Here is a 27,297-nt window from a genome sequence, read left to right as displayed (position 1 = left end):
GTAATGCGCCCGACCTCTGCCTCTCTCTTTCTCTCTCATATACCACGCCAGCAACAGGGAGAGAAAGAGAGAGAGAACTAGCGTGGACTTATTTTTTATTTTTTAATTTTTTATTTTTTTAATTAATATTTTTTGAAAAACCGCGTTGCAGCGTTTCGCGCTAATCGAGAACGCGCAAATCGAGGGATCATTGTATATATATATATGCAGAGTTGTGCAGGAGGACGAGATAAGTTATCAGAATATAATGTGGCAATTAAGGAACCAGATAAATGACGAAGACACGTTTGTAGAAAATAGCAGTTTTACTCTTCAGTGCAAAATAGCTTCTGCTTCAGTCAGGAACTTTACTTTAGCTACAGTATATTCAGCCTTCTTACAAGTAGATATTAAGCCAATCCAGGTTTCTCCATATCACTATCACTACTCTACCTAATATTTAACTCACACTTGAACTGCTCCATCCAGCCAACTAACAACCACCAACGTCAACAGCAGATGCTCAATGACGAACAATCAAGGATCCACAAATTCATGGGGAAGTTGATTTGCATCTTATAATGCTCTGGACCAATCAAATTGCAGTTCACATCCTATGACTCAGCATTAGCATGCCTTGCATTCTACTTTTGCCTTATATGGTACTACGATGAAATATCACCCAGGATTGCTAATCCTGACTTTGGCAATGGTCATTTTTTTTTCCTGGAAAAATGGGCTGACAAAAGCCACGCCGAAAAAACCCCTCACAAATGGGCCAGGAAAAAACTCAAAATCGAGCAAAAAAATAAATAAATAAACCCTCAAAAAAGGGCCAAAAAGGGCCTTTTAAAAATGGGGTGCACAGAGGCCAAAACCTTTTTTTCCTCTTCAAAATTAAGTCATATTTTTTTAAAAAATAATTTTTTGTATTAAATTTTATTACAACAAACAAACAAAATACTTAAAAGAAAACATGCCCAACAGCAATAAAAACCCCACTACCATTTAGGGGTTTAAATTATTTGCAATAAGTTTCAATTTCTTCCTTAGCTCCGGTTTACATTTCTTTACATACAAAAAGTGATTGGAATGTATTTTTCACATTGTCGTCATAAATTCTACTTAAGATATAATTTTCCACCTTATTCCATCGTGCCATCAGCTTCTCCAATTTATTTTCATCAAAGTTATTTAATCTTATTTCCATAATTTTGAAGTGGATGTAGTCCACCATGTACCAGTACCAATTCTGGATTGTCCATTTATTGCTATCCTTCCACCCTAATACCACTACTGCTTGAGCGCTTACCAAAGCTGCTGTTTTGATTTCTTTAAATTCTCGTATTTCCCCATATTTAAATAGTATTGCTAATTCGTTTGTAATTATCCAATTAATGTTTAGCATATTATTTATTTCATTCTGTACTTCCTTCCAAAATTTGTGAACTTCAACACATTCCCAGAGCATATGCATAAAAACTCCTTTTATTTGGCATCCATGCCAGCAATTTCCTTTCCCTTTCCTCTGGAAGTGTGCTAGTTTTACTGGCGTGAAATATCATTTATGTAAAATTTTCCTTCTCATCTCTCTAATTCTTGTATTCTTTATCTTATGTATATTTTCTACTTCTTCCATCTCGCTTTCATTAATCCGTAATTCATTTTCCCAATATCTTGCTAGGTCTTTAATCACTTCCTCTTCCACTTGTAATAACATGGTATAAATATTACTAGCCTGTCCTTTTGAATCATTAATCTTTTCTTTCAATATTTTCTCTAGACAGTTTTCTTCTCTGAAAAATGCTCCTTTATTCTCGCTTTTATTCAAATATTTACATATTGCATTAATCTGCAACCATTTTTGTTGGCCCAACCACCAAATCTCTTTATTTTTAATATTATTAATCTCCCTTTCAAGTTTCACCCACTTCTTTTCTGTCAATAATTGTAATTCCATTAATCTTTCTATTTGAAATGCTTCTCTTATATAATTCTAAACTCGGGCACCCCCATCCTCCACCTTTTTCTCTGGCAATCAGCCATCGTTTCCTTGTTCTAGGTTTTTTGTTTCCTTCAATCCAAAAATTCATTTTGTTATCCCATTCCCTTAATTTTACTCCTGGGAAGGTACCAGGTAAAACTTGGAATAAATACATCATTTTTGGAATAATCATCATTTTAAGGGCTCTTATTTTGGCCATTTTTCTCAAACTTTTATCTTTCCACTTTTTGATTTGCTTTTGCATTTTTTCCATATTAAATTGTAAATTTACTTCAGCAATTTTATTTGGGTTTTTGAGTACCCATATTCCTAAATATTTCATTTTTTTACATCCTAATTTCAATACCTGAAATTTTTCATCTCTCGGTTTTCTCTTTGGGACCTGTATTTAAACGAGTCTTTGGAGAGGGGCGGCATACAAATCCAAATAATTAATAAATAAATAAATAAATAAATAAATAAACAAACAAACAAACAAACTTGTTTCTGATTTCTCAATATTAATTGAAAGACCTGATTGGTCTTTAAATTCCTGAAGTAAAACCAAAAAGTTAAATATTCCTATGTAAACTGAGCACATATGCATTGGAGATACATTCCCTGTATGTTCAATGACACTTGGCCAATAAAGTATTCTATGCTACACTATTTCTATTTTTATTCTTTCTCATCTTACTCTACTCTAGCGCAAAGATCTAATATCGAAAATTTAATTCCTAGTTAAACAAGGTAACTTTTCTTTGTAATGGATCAAGATGTTTCTGCACACTCCACACATTGCTACGGCTTTTCCCCTGTGTGGCTTCTTTCATGGCGTGTAAGAGACTTTCCGTCTCTGAAAGTCTTTCCACAGTCAATGCATTTAAATGGCTTCTCTCCTGTGTGCATCCTATTGTGGGCGGTAAGACTGCAACTGTCACTATAACATTTTCCACACTCCAGGCATTTATAGGGTTTCTCCCCTGTGTGGCTTCTTTTATGGCGTGTAAGATACCTTCCGTCTCTGAATGTCTTTCCACAGTCAATGCATTTAAATGGCTTCTCTTCTGTGTGGATCCTATTGTGGGCAGTAAGACTGCAACTGTCACTATAACATTTTCCACACTCCAGGCATTTATAGGGTTTCTCCCCTGTGTGGCTTCTTTTATGGCGTGTAAGACACCTTCCGTCTCTGAAAGTCTTTCCACAGTCAATGCATTTAAACGGCTTCTCTCCTGTGTGGATCCTATTGTGGGCGGTTAGACTGCGGCTCTCACTATAAAATTTTCCACACTCCAGGCATTTATAGGGTTTCTCCCCTGTGTGGCTTCTTTTATGGCGTGTAAGACACCTTCCGTCTCTGAAAGTCTTTCCACAGTCAATGCATTTAAACGGCTTTTCTCCTGTGTGGATCCTATTGTGGGAGGTAAAACTGCGACTGTCACTATAACATTTTCCACACTCCAGGCATTTATAGGGTTTCTCCCCTGTGTGGCTTCTTTTATGGCGTGTAAGACACCTTCCGTCTCTGAAAGTCTTTCCACAGTCAATGCATTTAAATGGCTTCTCTCCTGTGTGGATCCTATTGTGGGCGGTAAGACTGCGACTGTCACCATAACATTTTCCACACTCCAGGCATTTATAGGGTTTCTCCCCTGAGTGAATCCTTCTATGGCTCCTGAGTGAATATCTTTGAGTAAAACTTTTTCCGCACTCATGACATGTATACGGTTTCTCCCCAGTGTGAACCCTCTTGTGGATAATAAGGTTACCACTTCTCCTGAAACTCATGCCACACTCGGTGCATTTATATGGTTTCTCCCCTGTGTGAATCCTTTTATGGATTATCAGTTTTCTAGAATCACTGAAGCAATTTCCACACTCCTGGCACTGATAGGGTTTCTCCCCAGTGTGTGTCCTGCTATGTAGGATATAGCCATTTTTTGTACTGAAGCTCTTTCCACATGTGTGGCATTCATATGGTTTCTCTCCAGTGTGGAGCCTTTTGTGGTGAGAGAGAGACCCCATCTGAGCGAAGCATTTGCCACATTCGGTGCACTTATAAGGCTTTTCACCTGTGTGGATCCTTTTATGGCCATTAAGGTGACTTGTTTGATTGAAGCACTTCCCACATTCAGTGCCTTGATATGGTTTCTCTCCACTGTGGATCCTTTGATGAGAAATTAAGTGGTGGGATTGGCTGAAGCTGTTTCCACATTCCAGGCATTTGTATGGTTTCTCCCCTGTGTGGCTTCTTTTATGGCGTGTAAGACACCTTCCGTCTCTGAAAGTCTTTCCACAGTCAATGCATTTAAACGGCTTCTCTCCTGTGTGCATCCTATTGTGGGCGGTAAGACTGCAACTGTCACTATAACATTTTCCACACTCCAGGCATTTATAGGGTTTCTCCCCAGTGTGGACCCTCTTGTGGCTACTAAGGTTACCACTTTTCCTGAAACTCATGCCACATTCGGTGCATTTATATGGTTTCTCCCCTGTGTGAATCCTCTCGTGTGTCTGAAGATTAACTTTTTGACTGAAGCTCTTTCCACAGTTCAGGCATTTATAAGGTTTCTCCCCTGTATGCACCCTACTATGTTTAGCTAGTATATCACGTCTGTTGAAACATTTTCCACACTCTGTGCATTTATACGGCTTCTTTTCAGTGTGGATCATCTTATGTAAATTGAGAGCATGTTTTTGGGTGAAGTTCTTTCCACACATGATGCAATGATATGGCTTTTCCCCTCTATGGGTCCTATTATGGTAAGTGAGGTCACTTGCAGAGCAGAAGCTCTTCCCACATTTCAGGCATTTACATGAATTATTCCCAGTGGAGCTTTTCAGGGGGGAATTTGGTTCCTTGCTCTGAGTAATCCGCATTCTCCCCTCCCTGCGTTGATGCAACCTCTCCTCTCTGTGGATGCTCTGATGGGAAGTAAGGGAGGCGCTGTTTCCGAAGGTCTTTCCACAGGTGACGCATTGATGCTGCATCCTCTCTTCGTGGACAATCTTATGTGAATTCAGGTGATTTTTCTGCCTGAAGGTCCTTCCATAATCCAGACATTCGTGTGGAGCCTCTGCTTTGTGAATCTTTTTATGCAATGCAAGGGAGTGGCTTGTACCAAAGCTTTCTTCACACTCCGTACATTTGTACAATTTCCCTCCTTCTTGTGTTCTTTCATGTAGAGGAGGAGGAAGGCTCCCTTTGGAGCGTTGCCTGCTTTCATCTTCTTTTTCTCCAGCACTGTTTTTCCAACAGTCACATAATTCGGATTCATCTCTGAGTATTTTCCCACACCTTGAACAGACTTCTTTTTCTTCACAATCATCTGTGTCCAACAAGACGTTGACATCTGCACATGGTAAACTATAAGAATTCTCCAGCTCCCCCATTAACTGGTTTTCCTCAGAACTTTGCTTTCCATACATCTTTTCTGCAACTTCTTTCTTCTCTTTTGGCAAAGGTGTAGCTGCCTCTTGGCCAGAATCCTCCATCTCTCATCCGTTACCTGTTTGCAACAAAAAAGAAAAATTAACACAAACACCATTGCTATATTTAAATATTATCCAACTTTCTCCAAACACCCATTTATTCAAAACATTGTACAATGTTTGGCTATGTTCTTTCTAAGGCACGTGGCCAAGCACCCAAAAATTACCCCCCACAAACCCTTTTCCAAGGCCGCGCAAGGAGCTGGGCTTGGAGTTGGGGGCGGGGAGCGATGAAAGAGCAGAGGCCGGCGAAGGTTGTTTTGAATGTCGCCCCCCCCCAGCGCCTCCAGCCCCCTCGAGCGCCCGGCTTCTCGCCGCTGCCCCCCGCCCGCCCGATCCGCCCCTCTCTCTGGCTTTCTTGGGGTGCAGCTCCTTCCGCAGCGGTGCTGGCGGCTACAGTTTCTTGTCCTCCTAAACTGGCCGCTAGCCGCTTGGAGCGCTTTGGGAACGCCCGCCCTGCTCTTCTTGCAGTCCCTTAGCTGAGAGCGCTTTCGTCCGGGCTGTCAGTGAGGGGGCTGCAGGAGAGGCGGGGCAGGCGTTCTTCTCACAGCGGAGGCCGGTGAAGGTTAGTTCGAATGTCGGGCACACGTGCGCTCGCGCTTCCCATCCCCCTAGCAGCCTGCCCGGAACATTCAAAATAAGAAAAAACTTCTTTGGCCTCAGCAGAGAAGAAAGGAAGAGAGAGAAAGAGAGAACAAAATAGAGAGAGAGCAACAGGCAGACCGAGATAGAAAGTGAGAGAGAAAGAGGGGGGAGAGAAAGAGAGATAGCAAGAGAGAGAGAACAAGAGATAGAAAGCGTGAGAGAGAAATAAAACAAGAGAGAAAGAGTGAGAGAGAAAGCAAGAGAGAGCAACAGACAGAGCGAGATAGAAAGAGAGAGAAATTGAGAAAGAGAAAGAGAGAGCAATGGGGGAGAGAGAGAAAGAAAGCAAAAGAGAAAGAGAGAGAAGAGAGGAAGGAAGAGAGAGTGAGAGACAGAGCAAGAAAAAGAGAGAAGGGGGAGAGAGGAAGGAAGACAGGGAGCAAGGAAGAAAGCAAGAGAGAGAGAAGAGTGGAAGGAAGAGAGAGAGAGAGAAATCATAGAAAAAGGGAGAAAAAAAGAGAAATGAGAAAATGATTGAGGCAGGGAATGACAGAAAAGAGAGAGAAACAGAGAGAAATGACTCTTGATTTAAAGCATATGGTAAAAAGCACTTAAATAATAACAGAGAAAAAAAACCCCAGCCCTCACCTGTTTGTTGAAATGGTTCAAGAGTTCACACACAAACACACACACACACAGGCAGGGGGGATATTCTTTCTTTCTTTCTTTCTTTCTTTCTTTCTTTCTTTCTTTCTTTCTTCTATGCCGCTCATTCCCAAAGGGACTGCTGCTCAGACACTACACTTTTCCGCCCACACCGAAAAAAAATTAGAGGGAACATTGATGCTTGGTATTAAGTTGGTATAAGATTTGTCATTTGGGTCTCTCCTGCTCTGAATGGTACGGAATGAAAACCTGAACATGTTGGATAAAATATGTGTCAGCACCCCAAATAGCATCTGAGAAATAAATCAGATTCCAGTCCAATTCTCTCACTCAAGGTTCAATTTATTATCAGAGCCATGTTGGTCATGCCATCACCATTCCAATTCCTAATGTCTTCCCAGAAACCCACCCAGATTAAGGTTCATCCTACACCCCCACACCCACCAGTCCATCACGAGGATCAGTCCAAGTGCAGGGATTTCATCAACTGAATCCAACACTAGGATTAAATGTACCCACTGTGGTGAGCCAATGAATTATTTTAATTTAGCTTAATTTATTTGATTTATATGCCTCCCAATTCCATAGGACACAGGGCGGCCTACAATCATTCCAAATCAAGGAAAAAAGGGGTTCAATATTTAATTTATCTACAAAAGTCAGCCTTGGACCTTACTTTTTACTTTGGCCTTTCATCAGAATTATTAAAATAAAAGAGTAAAGACCACACTTGGTATACTGAGTTCAGTTCTGGTCACCAAATAAAACGTATCAGGAAAGACTTCATGAACTCAATCTGCATAGTCTGGACAGAAGGGAAAGGGGAGAGGGGACATGATTGAAACGTTTAAATATGTTAAAGGGTTAAATAAGGTTCTGAGAGAAGGAAGGGAAGGAAGGGAAGGAAGGAAAGGAAGGAAAGGAAGGAAGGAAGAAAGGAAAAAAGGAAGGAAGGAGAAATTCTCTTTCCATGCCCTTTTACAAAAGTCCAATAGATGCTAATTTTTAAATTGTTCATTGGTTTCATTGGCCTTTCCTAGAAATTTAAAGGAAACCCTCCCCCACCCCACCTCTCAGGGGGGGGAAAAGGGAGGAGGAGGAAGAAAAAGAATCCAAAGTTACTTTCAGGCAAAGCCTCCACTATGTTTTCTCAATTGACAATGTAGGTCAGTTGAACAGAGGCACCTGAAAGGAATGTTTTGAAAGAGAAGTAAAGAACTGCCCAAAAGCAGAAAAAAAAAGGCAGAAAAAATCAGAGAGACAGAAGCTTCTCTCCATCTGGAGAAGGAAGGAGAAATGGAGGGAGGGAGGAAGGAAGGAGAAATGGAAGGAAGGAAGGGAGGGTGGGAGGGAGGAAGAGGGGCGGCTTACAGATGTAATAAACATAAACAACGTAATTTATAATTATAATATAACTCAGTTCTACCCAATAATATACAGTACAGTATTGAGTAGAACTGAGGTAATTATATTAATCCGGCCATCTAAAACAGTGTTTCCCAACCTTGGCAACTTGAAGATATTTGGACTTCAACTCCCAGAATTCCCCAGGCAGCGAATTCTGGCTGGGGAATTCTGGGAGTTGAAGTCCAAACATCTTCTTGGGAAACACTGCTCTAAAACCATCCCCATTTCTCATGGAAAAATTAATTGCCCACCCCTACTTTATCCGATACTCTCTGAGGAGGAGGCCCGTCCTGAGCAACTCCCGGAAACAACCCCCCCTTTCCCCCAGCCAGTTTCCCAACCATTGAACTCCAAGCCCCCTGAATCTAAAAGCACCAGAGAAAAGGAAGTGACGCACACGATCAGGAAAGGGCGGGAAAAAAATGATAACGCTCCTGAGGGAGAAAGTGGGGACTGCAAGAGCGACCTTAACAGCCCCCCCACGAAGCTGCATTGAAGGGTCTCCTGTCCAAGCATTTCCCCAGATGGAAGGGACGGAGGAGCGAACGAGCGAGCATCTTACCTGGCGCTTGATAGGAAAAAGGCGGCTCTCTCCCTCGGCCGGACTCCACCCGCAAGAGATACACGCGCAGGAAACGATCCAAGATCGCCGCCAGTCACCTACGTGGATCCCGCTCCCCGGAACGATCCCAACCAGGAGTTTGCAGAGCCAAAGGGGGAAGTGCTCGTGGCTCCTCCCCTCCCCGTCCACTTCCTCCCCTTCTCTCCAAAGCGGGGAGCGCCGCCTACTCGGGGCCCCCCTGGCTGCCCCTCACGTCCCCCGGATCCTGGGTGGGAGGGTCACCTGGGCAGCGAGCCCAGAGCGGTCAGAGAAAGAGGGGAGGGAGAGGAGGAGGTGAGGAAGGAAACTGGAATGGGCAGGGGAAGGAGGCTGCTTATTCACTGGTTCTGACAGGACGGTCCTCAATCCACAACATACTGCATCTATTTTTTTTTATCTCTCTCTCTCTTTACCTCTATCTATCTATCCATCCATCCATCCATCCATCTATCCAACCACCCACCCAACCATCCAATACACCAGTGTTTCCCAACCCTTGGCAACTTGAAGATATTTGGACTTCAACTCCCAGAATTCCCCAGCCAACAAATGCTGGCTGGGGAATTCTGTGAGTTGAAGTCCATATATCCTCAAGTTGCCAAGGTTGAGAAACACTGCAATACACAATACATATTGAAGAGAATAGATATGTAGTAATATATACAAAGAAAAGGATAGAAGAAAATATATAAAAATAGAGGAGAAGATATATGAAAGGAAGAAAAGATATAGGAGATAAAGGAGAGACAATTGGACAGGGGACGAAAGGCACACTGTTGCACTTACGAACGCCCCTTACTGACCTCTTAGGAACCTGGAGAGGTCAATCGTGGATAGTCTAAGGGAAAAATGTTGGGGGTTAGGGGTTGACACTACTGAGTCCGGTAATGAGTTCCACGCTCAAATGACTCTCAAAACTCCTCAAATGAGTAACATTCAAGATTGTGCCATAATAATAAATACTGGTGGCCTTACATGTAATCCTCAACTTAATGACCTATTTGTTTAGCAACCCTTCAAAGCTACAACAGCTCTGAAAAAAGGGACTTATGTCCATTGCTGGTGCTAAAGACCATTGCAGAATCCCCGTAGTCACCATCCAAATTCAGCCGCTTGTCCACTGATTCATATTTATGACTGTTGCCATCGCTGTGTCTGAGGGCCATGTGAAGCTTCTGACAAGCAAAGTCAATGGGGAAGATAGATTTGTTTAACCACCATGTTACTAATGTTAACAATTGAGGTGAGTCAGGTAACCACTATGGTAAGAAATACAGTGGTACCTCTACCTAAGAACTTTTCTAGATAGAGCCGGGTGTTCAAGATTTTTTTTTGCCTTATCTTAAGAACCATTTTCTACTTAAGAACCCGAGCCTGGAAAAATTTGCCAGGAGATATGAGAGTGAGACGAAGGCCTGGCCAGTTTCCTGCCATTCATTCCCCCTTTAATCCCGGCCATCTCAGGCTTTTCTGGGCTGCCAGAGGAGCCTTTTGGTGGCGCTTAAGGAGGCTTTGGCAGTCCAGAGCGAACGTTAACACAAACACCATTGCTATATTTGAATATTATCAAACTTTCTCCAAACACCCATTTATTCAAAACATTGTACAATGCTTGGCTATGTTCATTCTAGCCGCGCACCCAAAACTACCCCCGTGCATCCTTTTCCAAGGCTGCGCAAGGAGCTGGGCTTGGAGTTGGCGGGGAGCGACGAAAGAGCGGAGGCCGGCGAAGGTTGTTTTGAATGTCGGCCGCACCCCAGCGCCTCCAACCCCCTCGCGCCCCCAACTTCTCGCCACTGCCCCCCGCCCGCCCGATCCACCCCTCTCTACGGCTTTCTTGGGGTGCAGCTCCTCCTGCAGCGGTGCTGGCGGCTATAGTTTCTCGTCCTTCTCATCCGGCTGACAGCCGCTTGGAGCGCTTTGGGAACACCCGCCCCGCCATCTCGCAGTGCCTTAGCTGAGAGCGCTTTCGTACGGGCTGTCAGCGAGGGGGCTGCAGGAGAGGCGGGGCAGGCGTTCTTCTCACAGTGGAAAACGGCGAAGGTTAGTTTGAATGTCCGGTGCCATTCATTCCCCCTTTAATCCTGGCCATCTCAGGCTTTTCTGGGTTGCCAGAGGAGCCTTTTGTTGGCGCTTAAGGAGGCTTTGGCAGTCCAGAGCGAACGGTGTGTTTTCCTTTCCCTGGGCACTTGGAGAGGGAATAAATCTCTGCCAGCACCCAGAGCAAATGTGCTCATGGCTCCTCCTCTCCCCGTCCATCTGTGCAGCCAAGAGCGAACGGGGTGTTTTCCTTTTTTCTGGGCACTTGATGAGGGAATAAATCACTTCACTGTGGTGACTCTCTCATGCACAACACCCATACATACACCCAGCCTCCCGGAGCGTCTGGATCAACTCGGCTTCAGCCAAAACGAGGAGTCACCACAGTGAAGGAAAGGCACCGGCTACAAAGTGAGCAAGCAAGAGGTGAGGGGAGCCCTTCAGCATGGGAAGGAAGAGGAAGCAGGTAGCAGCAGCAGCCGTCGCCTTTTGGTCAAAGGAGCAGGACATTCCCTCCTCTCGCCCGCTTGGGTTTCTCTTTAGCACAGTGTATGGGAGGCAGCCTTGCACCAGGTGTATGGGAGGCGTATGCTCCTCCTCGCTGCCTCAGAGTCCCTCTTTTTTTTTAAGCCTTAAAGTTTTGGATTTTTTAAAATTCCGCTTACCTCACCTTCTTTTGGCAACGACTGTCCTCCTCTTCTTTCTCCTCCTCCTCCCACCCAAATTCCAAGCTTTTCTTTCTTTCCTAATGGGTTTGCATACATTATTTGCTTTTACATTGATTCCTATGGGAAAAATTGCTTCTACTTAGAAACTTTTCTGCTTAAGAACCTGGTCACGGAACGAATTAAGTTCTTAAGTAGAGGTACCACTGTATCGTAAAATGGGACAAAACTTATCATCAAATTTCTCACTTTGCCAGAGAAATTTTAGACTGAATGGTGGTTGTGAATCGAGGACAATCTGTGTTTGAAGCGTTGATGGGGCCTGTCTGAGAGCAATATGACTTTGAGATGTAGACCAGTGATTTTCAACCTTTTTTCAGCTGCGGCACATTTTTTACATTTACAAAATCCTGGGGCACACCACCAGCCAAAATGACACAAAATGACACCCTAAGACACTCCCCTCTCTTTTTCCATCCCTGTCTCATTCCCACCCTTGTGTGTGTGTGTGTTTGTGTACACGCACTCTTGAACCATTTCCCAAAACAGGTGAGGGCTGGGTTTTTTTCTTTCTTATTCTTTGGGTGCTTTTTATCATATGCTTTAAATCAAGAGTCACTTCTCTCTCTCTTTTGTTTCTCTTTCCTCTCATTCTCTGTCTCAATCATTTTCTCATTTCTCTTTTTTCCTCCCCTTTTTGCTTATTCTCTCTCTCTCCCCCTTCCTCTCCTTTTCTCTCTCTTTTGCTTTCTTTCTCTCTCTTGCCTTCTTTCTCTCTCTCTTGCTTTTTCTCTTTCTCTTTTCTTTCTCTCTTGCTTTCTCTCTCCCTCACTCTTTCTCTCTCTCTTGCTTTCTTTCTCTCTCTCTTTCTCACTCTCACTCTCTCAGCAAAAAGTTGCAAGACTGGAACCTGAGCTTCCTTCTTCGCGGCACACCTGACCATGTCTCGCGGCACAATAGTGTGCCACGGCACACTGGTTGAAAAACACTGATGTAGACTACCACAGTCCAAAATGTCTTTCCTCAAGAGGAGAATAAGGATAAAAGGCGTGGGTGGGTGGGGAGGGATAACAATTATCTTGATATTATCCCCAATAAGGGAATCAAAAGTCTCCTTAATGTTCCATAAGAGAATCCCATTAACCATCTGTGAAAGGGGCCCTCCAGTTCCACATGGATCCTTGACCAGGGGCCTCTAGGGATTTCCCATGTCCGAGGAGTGTCTGCAGGGGAAGCCAGCCTGGCAGCCTGGCACTCAGTACAGGAGGAGACCTACGCTTATATGAGCCAGCAAGGTGCAACAGCAGCTAAAAAGGCAAACACAATCCTAAGCTGTATCAACAGGGGGATACACTCCAAGACCAGAGAGGTATTAATACCATTGTATAACGCCCTGGTCAGACCACATCTGGAGTGCTGCATTCAGTTCTAATTCCTTCCTGTGTTCAGTTACTTTAGATTCTGCGTGAAAGAGTATGTGTTATATGCATATCATCTCACTTAAAACAAAACAATTTTTTTCGCCTTTACTGTGTCACGCCAGCCTTTGAATTCACATTTAAATCTTGGGCCGGACAACAAGACTTATGAAGAGAGATTGCTGGAACTGGGCATGGATAGTCTAGAGAAAAGAAGGGTTGCCACAGAGAGGAGGGGGTCACACTGTTTTCCAGGGCACCAGAGGGCCAGACGAGGAACAACGGTTGGAAGTTGACCAAGGAGAGATTCAACCTAGAAATAAGGGAGAACTTCCTGACGGTCAGAGCGATCAACCAGTGGAACGGCCTGCCAGCGGAGGTTGTGAACGTCCCAATTTTGGACATTTTCAAGAGGAGATTGGACTGTCATTTGGCTGGGGTGCTGTAGGACTTCCTGCTTAAGCAGGGGGTTGGACTTGATGACCTGCAAGGTCCCTTTCAACATACATACATACATACATACATACATACATACATACATACATAAATCTTCAGAGTCTTTGGAGAGGGGCAGCATACAAATCTAATAAGTTGTTGTTATTATTATTATTATCTATATATCTATCTACTATATCTATTTTTATTTTATTTATCTCTCTCTCCTGTATCTATCTACCTACCTACCTACCTACCTATCATCTATCTATCATCTATCTATCTATCTATCTATCTATCTATCTATCTATCTATCTATCTATCTATCTAATCTATCTATCTATGGCCTGGTCCATTCCAGGCCACCAGACGTAACTGTGGCCTAGTGCCTTCATCCTCACAATGCTTGGATGGCTTTTCCACGTAATAGATACCTAAAGACTTTGCTGCAGGAAGGCATTAAAAACAACAACAGACTGTAATTCCATAAGTCTAGGCCAGGTCTCTTCAAACTTGGCAACATTTAAGACTTGCAGACTTCAACCCCTAGAATCCTCCAGCCAGAAGTTGTAAAGTTTTAAAAGTTGCCAAGTTTGGGGGTCCCCTGTGTAGGCCCTGACCGATTTTGATGTTAAGAAATTCCTTCCCTATGTTTTCCAAGATGGATTTCAATGAATTGGCAATGGTCAATTTCCCCCCAGAAAAATGAGCTGGAAAAAGCCTCAAATGCAGGCCGAAAAACGTCTTGAAAATGGGCCAGGAAGAGACAAAATCCGACCACCTGCCCTGCAAAAATGAGCCAAAAAGCCTCAAGAATGGGCAGAAAAGGGGCTGGAAAAGGCCAAAACCTTTGTTTCCTCTTCAAAATTTAGGTACGTCTTATGGTCAGTTATGTCTTATAGTCCGAAAAATACGGTAGTTTCCAAATCCTTACCTACTTTGCTGTTCGAATTGACAAAAGTTAATCACTTGTACATTATGTACACTGTACGCGTGTAAGCATTGGGGATACATTCCTTGCATGTCCAATCACACTTGGCCAACAAAGTATTCTATACTATTTCTATTCTTATTTTTATTCTTATTCTTTCTCACCTTATTCTAATCTACTCAGGCAGAAAGATCTAATATCAAAAATTTAATTCCTAGTTATACAAGGCAACTTTTCTTTTGAATGGGTCAAGATGTTTCTACATACTCCACACATTGATATGATCCTGAAGCATTTTCCACACTTTATGCATTTAAGTGGCTTCACTCCAGGGTGGATCCTCTTATGTAAATTGAAATTGCCTTTTTGGGCAAAGTTTTTCCGCACGTCGTGCAATTATATGGCTTTCCCCGTCTGGATCCTATTATGGCAAGAGAGGTCACTTGCAGAGTGGAAGCTCTTTCCACATTCTTGGCATTTATATGATTTATTCCCAGTGGGACTTTTTCCCAGGAATTTGAGCGCAAAAACGGCGCTTCGCTGGCAACGGAAGTCTGGAGGTGGGGTTTCCCAGTGAGGGGAGCCTCAGTGAAATTGCAGCATCACAAAAACAAAGAAGTCCGGAGGTGAGGTTTCGATGACTTATTTTTTTTTGCGATGCTGCAATTTTGCTGAGGCTCCCCTCGCTGGGAAACCCCACCTCCAGACTTCTGTTGCCAGCGAAGCACCCATTTTTGCGCAGCTGGGATTCCCCTGCTGGGATTCTCTTTCAGCATCACAAAAACAGGGAAGTCTGGAGGTGGGGTTTCCCATGGAGGGGAGCCTCAGGGGATCCCAGCAGCGCAAAAGCAGACACTTCGGCAGGCAACAGGGGTGAGTTTTGGGCTTGCATGCATTAATCGCTTTTCCATTGATTCCTATGGGAAACATTGTTTCATCTTACAACCTTTTTACCTTGCAAACCTCGTCCCGGAACCAATTACCGCAAGTTCGTAAGACTGTATATGTTTTCTTTCTATCCTGAGTTATGAGGAAAAATGTAAAGGCAGGCAACACCAAAATTCGCACTTTTTCCAAACTTTGAAAATCAATTTTTAAAAATGTAGAATTTTTTTCTTCACATTTTGCATTTTCTGACACACTATTGCCAAATAACAAAATCTCAAAAAAAATAAAAGTATAAAGATAAAAGTCATTGGTTCACTTGACATTGAATGACTCATCTCTATTTTTGCCTTTCACCTTGTCCCATAGTACATTTTTAATATTGAACTTTTTATTTTGAAGAAGCAAGTGTTTCTTCTGTTCCTTTTTTTTTTGAAGAGCAAGGGAATACTGACAATTCTTTCTCCCTTTTCAATGTATTGGATATATGATCCCACTATATAGATTATGATCCCGCTATATAGAGCGCTGGTGAGACCACATTTGGAATACTGTGTACACTTCTGGAGACCTCACCTACAAAAAGATATTGACAAAACTGAACGGGTCCAAAGACAGGCTACAAGAATGGTGGAAGGTCTTAAGCATAAAACGTATCAGGAAAGACTTAATGAACTCAATCTGTATAGTCTGGAGGACAGAAGGAAAAGGGGGGACATGATCGAAATATTTAAATATGTGAAAGGGTTAAATAATGTCCAGGTAGGAAGTGTTTTTAATAGGAAAGTGAACACAAGAACAAGGGGACACAATCTGAAGTTAGTTGGGGGAAAGATCAAAAGCAACATGAGAAAATATTATTTGACTGAAAGAGTAGTAGATCCTTGGAACAAACTTCCAGCAGACGTGGTAGATAAAATTCACAGTGACATGAATTTAAACATGCTTGGGATAAACATATATCCATCCTAAGATAAAATACAGAAAATAGTATAAGGGCAGACTAGATGGACCATGAGGTCTTTTTCTGACGTCAGACTTCTATGTTTCTCTATAAAAACCTTACTGCAGGAAGGCACTAGAAACAACAAAAGACTGTAATTCCATAAATCTGGTCAAGGACTCTCCAAAATTGGCAACTTTTACAACTTGTAGACTCCTAGAATCCCTCAGCCGGCATTGTAATTCGGGAAGTTGAAGTCGACAAATCTTAAAAATTGCCATGTTTGGAAATCCCTAGTCTGGGCTCTGGCAGATTTTGAAGTTCGGAAATTCCTTCCTTGTGTTTTCCAAGATGGGTTTCAATAAACTGGCTGTCCGGATACACAGTATATATATATGCAGAGTTGTGCAGGAGGACGAGATAAGTTATCAGAATATAAGGTGGCTATTAAGGAATCAGATAAATGACGAAGACACGTTTGTAGAAAACAGCAGTTTTACTCTTCAGTGCAAAATAGCTTCTGCTTCAGTCAGGAACTTTACTTTAGCTACAGTATATTCAGCCTTCTTACAAGTAGATACTAAGCCAATTCAGGTTTCTCGTAGTAAGTAAACCAATCCAGGTTTCTCTGTATCACTATCACTACTCTACTTAATATTTAACTCTCACTTGAACTGCTCCACCCAGCCAACCAACAACCACCAACATCAACAGCAGATGCTCAATGATCAACAATCAAGGATCCACAAATTCATAGGGAAGTTGATTTGCATCTTATAATGCTCTGGCTTAATCAAATTGCAGTTCACATCCTATGACTCAGCATTAGCATGCCTTACACTCTACTTTTACCTTATATGGTATTATGATGAAATATCACCCAGGATTGCTAATCCTGACATTGGCAATGATCAATTTTTCCCCCCTGGAAAAATGGGCTGACAAAAGCCACGCCGAAAACCCCCCTCAAAAATGGGCCAGGAAAAAACTCAAAATCGAGCAAAAAAAAAAAAAACCTCAAAAAAGGGCCTAAAAGGGCCTTTTACAAAGCCCGAAAATGGGGTGCACAGAGGCCAAAACCTTTTTTTCCTCTTCAAAATTTAAGTCATCTCATAGTCAGTTGTATCTTTATAGTCCGAAAAATGTGGTAGTTTCCACATCCCTACCTACTTTTGCTGTGCAAATTGACAAAAATTAATCATTTATACACTATGTAAACTGAGCACATATGCAATGGAGATACATTCCCTGTACGTTCAATGACACTTGTCCAATAAAGTATTCTATGCTATACTATTTCTATTATTATTCTTATTTTTATGTTTTCTCATCTTATTCTACTCTAGCGCAAAGATCTAATATCGAACATTTAATTATTAGTCAAACAAGGTAACTTTTCTTTGTAATGGATCAAGATGTTTCTACATACTCCACACATTGCTACGGCTTTTCCCCTGTGTGGCTTCTTTTATGGCGTGTAAGACACCTTCCGTCTCTGAAAGTCTTTCCACAGTCAATGTATTGGATATATGATCCCGCTATATAGATTATGATCCCGCTATATAGAGCGCTGGTGAGACCACATTTGGAATACTGTGTACACTTCTGGAGACCTCACCTACAAAAAGATATTGACAAAATTGAACGGGTCCAAAGATGGGCTACAAGAATGGTGGAAGGTCTTAAGCATAAAACGTATCAGGAAAGACTTAATGAACTCAATCTGTATAGTCTGGAGGACAGAAGGAAAAGGGGGGACATGATCGAAACATTTAAATATGTGAAAGGGTTAAATAATGTCCAGGTAGGAAGTGTTTTTAATAGGAAAGTGAACAAAAGAACAAGGGGACACAATCTGAAGTTAGTTGGGGGAAAGATCAAAAGCAACATGAGAAAATATTATTTGACTGAAAGAGTAGTAGATCCTTGGAACAAACTTCCAGCAGACGTGGTAGATAAAATTCACAGTGACATGAATTTAAACATGCTTGGGATAAACATATATCCATCCTAAGATAAAATACAGAAAATAGTATAAGGGCAGACTAGATGGACCATGAGGTCTTTTTCTGACGTCAGACTTCTATGTTTCTCTATAAAAACCTTACTGCAGGAAGGCACTAGAAACAACAAAAGACTGTAATTCCATAAATCTGGTCAAGGACTCTCCAAAATTGGCAACTTTTACAACTTGTAGACTCCTAGAATCCCTCAGCCGGCATTGTAATTCGGGAAGTTGAAGTCGACAAATCTTAAAAATTGCCATGTTTGGAAATCCCTAGTCTGGGCTCTGGCAGATTTTGAAGTTCGGAAATTCCTTCCTTGTGTTTTCCAAGATGGGTTTCAATAAACTGGCTGTCCGGATACACAGTATATATATATGCAGAGTTGTGCAGGAGGACGAGATAAGTTATCAGAATATAAGGTGGCTATTAAGGAATCAGATAAATGACGAAGACACGTTTGTAGAAAACAGCAGTTTTACTCTTCAGTGCAAAATAGCTTCTGCTTCAGTCAGGAACTTTACTTTAGCTACAGTATATTCAGCCTTCTTACAAGTAGATACTAAGCCAATTCAGGTTTCTCGTAGTAAGTAAACCAATCCAGGTTTCTCTGTATCACTATCACTACTCTACTTAATATTTAACTCTCACTTGAACTGCTCCACCCAGCCAACCAACAACCGCCAACATCAACAGCAGATGCTCAATGATCAACAATCAAGGATCCACAAATTCATAGGGAAGTTGATTTGCATCTTATAATGCTCTGGCTTAATCAAATTGCAGTTCACATCCTATGACTCAGCATTAGCATGCCTTACACTCTACTTTTACCTTATATGGTATTATGATGAAATATCACCCAGGATTGCTAATCCTGACATTGGCAATGATCAATTTTTCCCCCCTGGAAAAATGGGCTGACAAAAGCCACGCCGAAAACCCCCCTCAAAAATGGGCCAGGAAAAAACTCAAAATCGAGCAAAAAAAAAAAAAAACCTCAAAAAAGGGCCTAAAAGGGCCTTTTACAAAGCCCGAAAATGGGGTGCACAGAGGCCAAAACCTTTTTTTCCTCTTCAAAATTTAAGTCATCTCATAGTCAGTTGTATCTTTATAGTCCGAAAAATGTGGTAGTTTCCACATCCCTACCTACTTTTGCTGTGCAAATTGACAAAAATTAATCATTTATACACTATGTAAACTGAGCACATATGCAATGGAGATACATTCCCTGTACGTTCAATGACACTTGTCCAATAAAGTATTCTATGCTATACTATTTCTATTATTATTCTTATTTTTATGTTTTCTCATCTTATTCTACTCTAGCGCAAAGATCTAATATCGAACATTTAATTATTAGTCAAACAAGGTAACTTTTCTTTGTAATGGATCAAGATGTTTCTACATACTCCACACATTGCTACGGCTTTTCCCCTGTGTGGCTTCTTTTATGGCGTGTAAGACACCTTCCGTCTCTGAAAGTCTTTCCACAGTCAATGCATTTAAACGGTTTCTCTCCTGTGTGCATCCTATTGTGGACGGTAAGACTGCGACTCTGACTATAACATTTTCCACACTCCAGGCATTTATAGGGTTTCTCCCCTGAGTGAATCCTTCTGTGTTTCCTGAGTGAATAACTTTCATTAAAACTTTTTCCGCACTCATGACATGTATACGGTTTCTCCCCAGTGTGGACCCTCTTGTGGATACTAAGGCGACCACTTCTCCTGAAACGCATGCTGCACTCGCTGCATTTATATGGTTTCTCCCCAGTGTGAATCCTTTTATGGATCGTCAGTTCTCCAGAATCACTGAAGCGTTTTCCACACTCATGGCACTGATAGGGTTTCTCTCCAGTGTGGGTCCTGCTATGTAGGATATAACTTTTTTTATAATTGAAGCTCTTTCCACATGTGCGGCATTCATACGGTTTCTCCCCAGTGTGGAGCCTTTTGTGGCGAGAGAGAGAGTTCAAACTGGTGAAGCATTTGTCACATTCGCTGCACATATAAGGCTTTTTACCTGTGTGAGTTCTTTTATGGCTATTAAGGTTACTTGTTCGACTGAAGCACTTCCCACACTCAGAGCATTGATATGGTTTCTCTCCACTGTGGATCCTTTCATGACAAGTTAGGTGGCTGGCTTTGCTGAAGCTGTGTCCACATTCCAGGCATTTGTATGGTTTCTCCCCTGTGTGGATCCGTTCATGGATATGAAAGGCACTAGAAGTGGCAAAGAGCTTTCCACACTGCAGGCATTGAAAGGGCTTCTCCCCCGTGTGGATTCTGTTATGGACAATAAGGTATGAAGAGCAACTGAAGCTCTTTCCACACTCCATGTAACAAAATGGTTTTTCCCCTGTGTGAATCCTCTTGTGTGTCTGAAGACTAACTTTTTGACTGAAGCTCTTTCCACAGTTCACGCATTTATAAAGTTTCTCCCCTGTATGCATCCTATTATGTTTAGCTAGTGCATCACCTCTGTTGAAGCATTTTCCACACTCTGTGCATTTATACGGCTTCTCTCCAGTGTGGATCCTCTTATGTAAATTGAGAGTGCGTTTTTGTGTGAAGCTCTTTCCGCACACTGTGCACTGATATGGCTTTTCCCCTGTATGGGTCCTATTATGGTAAGTGAGGTCACTTGCATAGTGGAAGCTCTTCCCACATTTCAGGCATTGACATGAATTATTCCCAGTGGAGCTTTTCAGGGGGGAATTTGGTTCCTTGCTCTGAGTAATCCGCATTCTCCCCTCCCTGCGTTGATGCAACCTCTCCTCTCTGTGGATGCTCTGATGGGAAGTGAGGGAGGTGCTGTTTCTGAAGGTCTTTCCACAGGTGACGTATTGATGCTGCTTCCTCTCTTCGTGGACCCTCTTATGTGAATTCAGGTGATTTTTCTGCCTGAAGGTCCTTCCACAATCCAGACATTCGTGTGGAGCCTCTGCTTTGTGAATCTTTTGATGCAATGCAAGGGAGTGGCTTGTACCAAAGCTTTCTTCACACTCTGTACATTTGTACAATTTCCCTCCTTCTTGTGTTCTTTCATGTAGAGGAGGAGGAAGGCTCCCTTTGGAGCGTTGCCTGCTTTCATCTTCTTTTTCTCCAGCACTGTTTTTCCAACAGTCACATAATTGTGATTCATCTCTGAGTATTTTCCCACACCTTGAACAGACTTCTTTTTCTTTGCAATCATCTGTGTCCAACAAGACATTGACATCTGCACATGGTAAACTAGAAGAATTCTCCAGCTCCCCCATTAACTGGTTTTCCTCAGAACTTTGCTTTCCATACATCTTTTGTGCAACTTCTTTCTTCTCTTTTGGCAAAGGTGTAGCTGCCTCTTGGCCAGAATCCTCCATCTCTCATCAGTCACCTGTTTGCAAAAGAAAAGTAAAGTTAACACAAACACCATTGCTTTATTTAAATATTATCAAACTTTCTCCAAACACCTATTTATTCAAAACATTGTACAATACTTGGCTATGTTCTTTCTAAGGCGTGTGGCCACGCACCCAAAAACTACCCCCCGCGCACCCTTTGTCAAGGCCGCGCAAGGAGCTGGGCTTGGGGTTGTAGGGCGGCGAAGGTTGTTTTGAATGTTGCCCCCGCCCCCCCCAGCGCCTCCGGCCCCCTCGCTCCCCCGGTTTCTCACCGCTGCCCCCCGCCCGCCCGATCCGCCCCTCTCTCCGGCTTTCTTGGGGCGCAGCTCCTCCCTCAGCGGTGCTGGTGGCTACGGTTTCTCATTCTCATCTGGGCGCTAGCCGCTTGGAGCGCTTTGGGAACGCCCACCCCGCCCTTCTCGCAGTCCCTTAGCTGAGAGTGCTTTCGTCCAGGCTGTCAGCGAGGGGGCTGCAGGAGAGGCGGGGCAGGCTTTCTTCTCACAACAGAGGCCAGCGGTTAGTTCGAATGTCGTGCCCGCCTGCGCTCGCGCTTCCCATCCCCCTATCAGCCCGCCCAGAACATTCAAAATAAGAAAAACCTTCTTTGGCCTCCGCAGAGAGGAAAGGGAGAGAAAGAGAGAACAAGAGAGAGAGAGAGCAACAGGCAGACTGAGATAGAAAGTGAGAAAGAGAGAAAGAGAGAGAAAGAGGGGGGGGAGAGAGAGATAGCAAGAGAGAGAAAACAAGATAGAAAGCATGAGAGAGAAAAAGAAAAGAGAGAAAGAGAGAGAGAAAGCAAGAGAGAGCAACAGAGTGAGATAGAAAGAGGAGAAAGAAATTGAGACAGAGAGAGAGAGAGCAAGGGGGGAGAGAGAGAAAGAAAGCAAAAGAGAAAGAGAGAGAAGAGAGGAAGGAAGAGAGTGAGAGACAGAGCAAGAAAAAGAGAGAGGGGGAGAGATGAAGAAAGAGAGGGAGAGGAAGAAAGCAAGAGAGAATCGTGGAAGGAAGAGAGAGAAAAATGATAGAAAAAAGGGGAGAAAAAAAGAGAAATGAGAAAATGATTGAGGCAGGGAATGACAGGAAAGAGAGAGAAACAGAGAGAAATGACTCTTGATTTAAAGCATATGGTAAAAAGCAGTTAAATAATAACAGAGGAAAACCCCCCAGCCCTCAGCTGTTTTTGGAAATGGTTCAAGAGTTCACACACAATCAGGTAGGGGGGAGATTCTTTCTTTCTTTCTTTCTCTCTCTTTCCTTCCTTCCTTCCTTCCTTCCTTCTTCTTCTATGCTGCTCATTCAGAAAGGGACTGCCACTCAGACACTATACTTTTCCGCCCACACCAAAAAAAAATTAGAGGGAACATTGATGTTTGGTATTAAGTTGGTATAAGATTTGTCCTTTGGGTCTCTCCTGCTCTGAATGGTACGGAATGAAAACCTGAATATGTTGGATAAAATATGTGTCAGCACCCCAAATAGCATCTCAGAAATAAATCAGATTCCAGTCCAATTCTCTCACTCAAGGTTCAATTTATTATCAGAGCCATGTTTTTCATGCCATAACCATTCCAATACTAACGTCTTCCCAGAACCCCACCCAGATTGAGGTTCATCCTATACCCCCACCCCCACCAGTCCATCACGAGGACCAGTCCAAGTGCAGGGATTTCATCAACTGAATCCAACACTGGGTTAAATGTACCCACTGTGGTGAGCCGATGAATTATTTTAATTTAGCTTAATTTATTTTACTTATATGCCACCCAATCCCATAGGACTCAGGGCGGCCTACAATAATTCCAAATCAATTTGGCCTTTCATCTGCACTATTTAAAAAAAAGAGTAAAGACCACGATTGGTATACTGAGTTCAGTTCTGGTCACCAAATAAAACTTATCAGGAAAGACTTCATGAACTCAGTCTATATAGTCTGGACTCTGGAGGACGGAAGGGAAAGGGGGGGGGGCATGATCAAAACATTTAAATATGTTAAAGGGTTAAATAAGGTTCAGGAGAGAAGGAAGGAAGAAAGGAAGGAAAAAAGGAAGGAAGGAAAAAAGGAAGGAAGGAGAAATGGGGGGAGGAAGGAAGGAGAAATTCTCTTTCCATGCCCTTTTGCAAAAGTCCAATAAATGCTCATTTTTTAACTGTTCATTGGTTTCATTGGCCTTTCCAAGAAATTTAAAGCAAACCCCCCCACCCCACCTCTCAGGGGGGGGAAAAGGGAGGAGGAGGAGGAAGAAAAAGAATCCAAAGCTACTTTCAGGCAAAGCCTCCACTATGTTTTCTCAATTGACAATGTAGGTCAGTTGAACAGAGGCACCTGAAATAAATGTTTTGAAAGAGAAGTAAAGAACTGCCCAAAAGCAGAAATAAAAGGCAGAGAAAATCAGAGAGACAGAAGCTTCTCTCCATCTGGAGAAGGAAGGAAGGAAGGAAGGAAGGAAGGAAGGAAGGAAGGAAGGAAGGAAGGAAGGAAGGAAGGAAGGAAGGAAGGAAGGAGGGCGGCTTACAAATCTAATAAACATAAACAAATGGAGGGAACAAGGTTGGAAGAAAGGAAGGAGAAATGGAGGGAGGGAGGGAGGAAGGAGAAATGGAGGGAGGAAGGAGGGAGAAATGGAGGGAACAAGGAAGGAAGAGGGGCGGCTTACAAATCTAATAAACATAAACAACATAATTTATAATTATAATATATATGTATATAATAAATGTAATACAATATAAATTATATAATATAAAATTATAATTTATGATTATAATATAACTCAGTTCTACCCAAAAATATACAGTACAGTATTGTGTAGAACTGAGGTAATTATATTAATCCGGCCCTCTAAAACAGGGTTTCCCAACCTTGGCAACTTGAAGATATTTGGACTTCAACTCCCAGAATTCCCCAGCCTGCGAATTCTGGCTGGGGAATTCTGGGAGTTGAATTCCAACACTGCTCTAAAACCATCCCCATTTCTCATGCGGCCCCATGGCAAAATTAATTGCCCACCCCTGCTTTATCCGATACTCTCTCGGGATGAGGGCCCGTCCTGAGCAACTCCCGGAAACACCCCCCCTCCCTTTCCTCCCCGCCAGTTTCTCAACCATTGAACTCCAAGCCCCCTGAATCTAAAAGCACCAGAGAAAAGGAAGTGACGCACAGGATCAGGAAAGGGCGGGGGAAAAATGATAACGCTCCTCAGGGAGGAAAGTGGGGACTGCACGAGCGACCTTAGCAGCCCCCCTAAGAAGCTGCATTTCCCCAGATGGGAGCGAGCGAGCAAGAGCTTCTTACCTGGCGCTTGATAGGAAAAAGGTGGCTCTCTCCCTCGGCCGGACTCCACCCGCAAGAGATAAGCGTGCAGGAAACGATCCAAGATCGCCGCCAGCCACCTACGTGGATCCCGCTCCCCTGAACGATCCCAGCCAGGAGTTTGCAGAGCCCAAGGGGGAAGTGCTCGTGGCTCCTCCCCTCCCCGTCCACTTCCTTCCATTCTCTCCAAAGCGGGGAGCGCCGCCTACTCGGGGCCTCCCTGGCTGCCCCTCACGTCCCTCGGATCCTGGGTGGGAGGGTCACCTGGGCAGCGAGCCCAGAGCGGTCAGAGAAAGAGGGGAGGGAGGGAGCGGAGGAGGGGAGGAAGGAAACTGGAATGGACACGGGAAGGAGGCTGCCTTATTCGCTGGTTCTGATAGGGCAGTCCTCAACCCACAACATACTGCATCTATTTATTTTTATTTTATTTTCTCTCTATCTGTCTATCTACCTACCTACCTACTGTATTTCTCTCTATCATCTATCTATCTATCTATCTATCTATCTATCTAATCTTAGGTGCCATAGTTCTAGGCTTTCTAGGCCCAGGATTGTTAGTCTATTTTCGTAGGATATTCTGTTTCGAGTGGAGGAGTGAAGGGCTCTTCTGGTGAAATATCTTTGGACATTTTCAAGGGTGTTGATGTCTGAGATATGGTATGGGTTCCAGACAGATGAGCAGTAGTCTAGGATGGGTCTGGCAAAAGTTTTGTAGGCTCTTGTGAGTAGTGTGAGATTGCCTGAGCAGAAGCTGCATTGGATCAGGTTAACAACAACAAGCTTTTTGGCGATATTGTTGCAGTGGGCTAATTGTCCTCACTGTCATGATTTATCCTCAATTCCAGGTTGCTTCTCTCCTTGATTAGTTTCTATCCATTATTTCTTGCCTTGCCCTCTGATGCTGTGGAAAATAAATTGATCATCCCCCTTCTTTATGGCAACCCCTCAAATTCTGAAACACTGCTATCATCTCACCTCTACTAGGCTTGCCATGCCCAATTTCTGCAATCGTTCTTCATAGCCTGTAGAGATTCTCAGTCATCCAGGCCATGGTCTCACAGCCAACCCCCACTCAGTAAAAGACCTTGGAATACTAATATCAAATGACCTAAGTGCTAAAGCCCACTGCAACAATATCGCCAAAAAGGCTTCTAGAGTTGTTAACCTGATCCTACGTAGCTTCTGCTCCGGCAATCTCACACTACTCAGCAGAGCCTACAAAACTTTTGCCAGACCCATCCTTGAACACAGCTCATCTGTCTGGAACCCATACCACATCTCGGACATCAACACCCTCGAAAACGTCCAAAGATACTTCACCAGAAGAGCGCTTCAGTCCTCCACTCAAAACAGCATGCCCTACGAAACTAGACTCACTATCCTGGGTCTAGAAAGCTTAGAACTACGACGCCTAAAAGACGATCTAAGTATTGCCCACAAGATCATATGCTGCAACATCCTGCCTGTCAATGATTACTTCAGCTTCAACCGCAACAACACAAGAGCACGCAACGGATTCAAAGTGAATATTAACCGCTCCAAACTTGACTGTAAAAATATGACTTTAGCAATTGAGTTGTCGAAGCGTGGAACTCATTACCGGACTAAATAGTGTCAAGTTCAACCCCTAACCCCCAACATTTCTCCCTTAGACTATCCACGATTGACCTCTCCAGGTTCCTAAAGAGGTCAGTAAGGGGCGTACATGATTGCACTAGTGTGCCTTTCGTCCCCAGTCCAATTGTCTCTCCTTAACTCGTATATCATATATCTTCTCTATTTTTATATCTTTTATTCTATCCTTTTCTTTATATATAATACAGTACTACATGCCTATTCTCTTCAATATGTATTGTGTATTGGACTAAATAAATAAAATAAATAATAAAATAAATAAAATAAAATAAAAGGTTGCCCCCAAAAGGTTTTCTGGGAGGCCACTGCTGGATGTTTTTGTTTTTTTCCTTTGAAAACGCTTTACTTCTCAACCAAGAAGCTCCTTCAGCTCTGACAGAATAGTGGGAAATGGAAGAATTTATATTCCTTGCAAACAACTGGTCTCTAGGGCAGTGTTTTTCAACCCGTGTGCCGCGAGACATGAGGTGTGCCATGGGGAAATTAAACATGTATCCCCAAACTATAGCCCACGGGCTGGATACGGATATGGCCATTTAATGAACTCAATGTGTATAGTCTGGAGGACAGAAGGAAAAGGGGGGGACATGATTTAAACATTTAAATATGCTAAATGGTTAAATAAGGTCCAGGAGGGAAGTGTTTTTAATAGGAAAGTGAACACAAGAACAAGGGGACACAATCTGAAGTTAGTTGGGGGAAAGATCAAAGGCAACATGAGAAAATATTATTTTACTGAAAGAGTAGTAGATCCTTGGAACAAACTTCCAGCAGACGTGGTTGGTAAATCCACAGTAACCAAATTTAAACATGCCTGGGATAAACATATATCCATTGTAAGATAAAATACAGGAAATAGTATAAGGGCAGACTAGATGGACCATGAGGTCTTTTTCTGCCATCAGTCTTCTATGTTTCTATGTTTCTATCCAG

At 42.9% G+C, this 27,297-nt stretch overlaps 1 protein-coding gene across 1 annotated transcript; it reads right to left on the bottom strand.

The window, feature by feature from the left end:
• Positions 1-292: 292 nt before the first annotated feature.
• LOC139159676 (zinc finger protein 721-like) lies at positions 293-24,835 on the bottom strand. Its single transcript, XM_070736999.1, has 3 exons — positions 24,712-24,835; positions 19,507-21,415; positions 293-4,742 (listed from the first exon to the last, which is right to left on the bottom strand). Exons 2-3 carry the CDS (start codon positions 21,399-21,401, stop codon positions 2,765-2,767), a joined length of 3,873 nt encoding a protein of 1,290 aa, XP_070593100.1. The 5' UTR covers positions 21,402-21,415; positions 24,712-24,835; the 3' UTR covers positions 293-2,764.
• Between the last annotated feature and the right edge of the window lie 2,462 nt (positions 24,836-27,297).

The sequence above is a fragment of the Erythrolamprus reginae genome, chromosome 2 (genome assembly GCF_031021105.1).
Source record: "Erythrolamprus reginae isolate rEryReg1 chromosome 2, rEryReg1.hap1, whole genome shotgun sequence".
NCBI lineage: Eukaryota > Metazoa > Chordata > Lepidosauria > Squamata > Dipsadidae > Erythrolamprus > Erythrolamprus reginae.
Note: the sequence above shows the minus strand (reverse complement) of the source record. Positions and strands in the feature narration are given on the sequence as shown.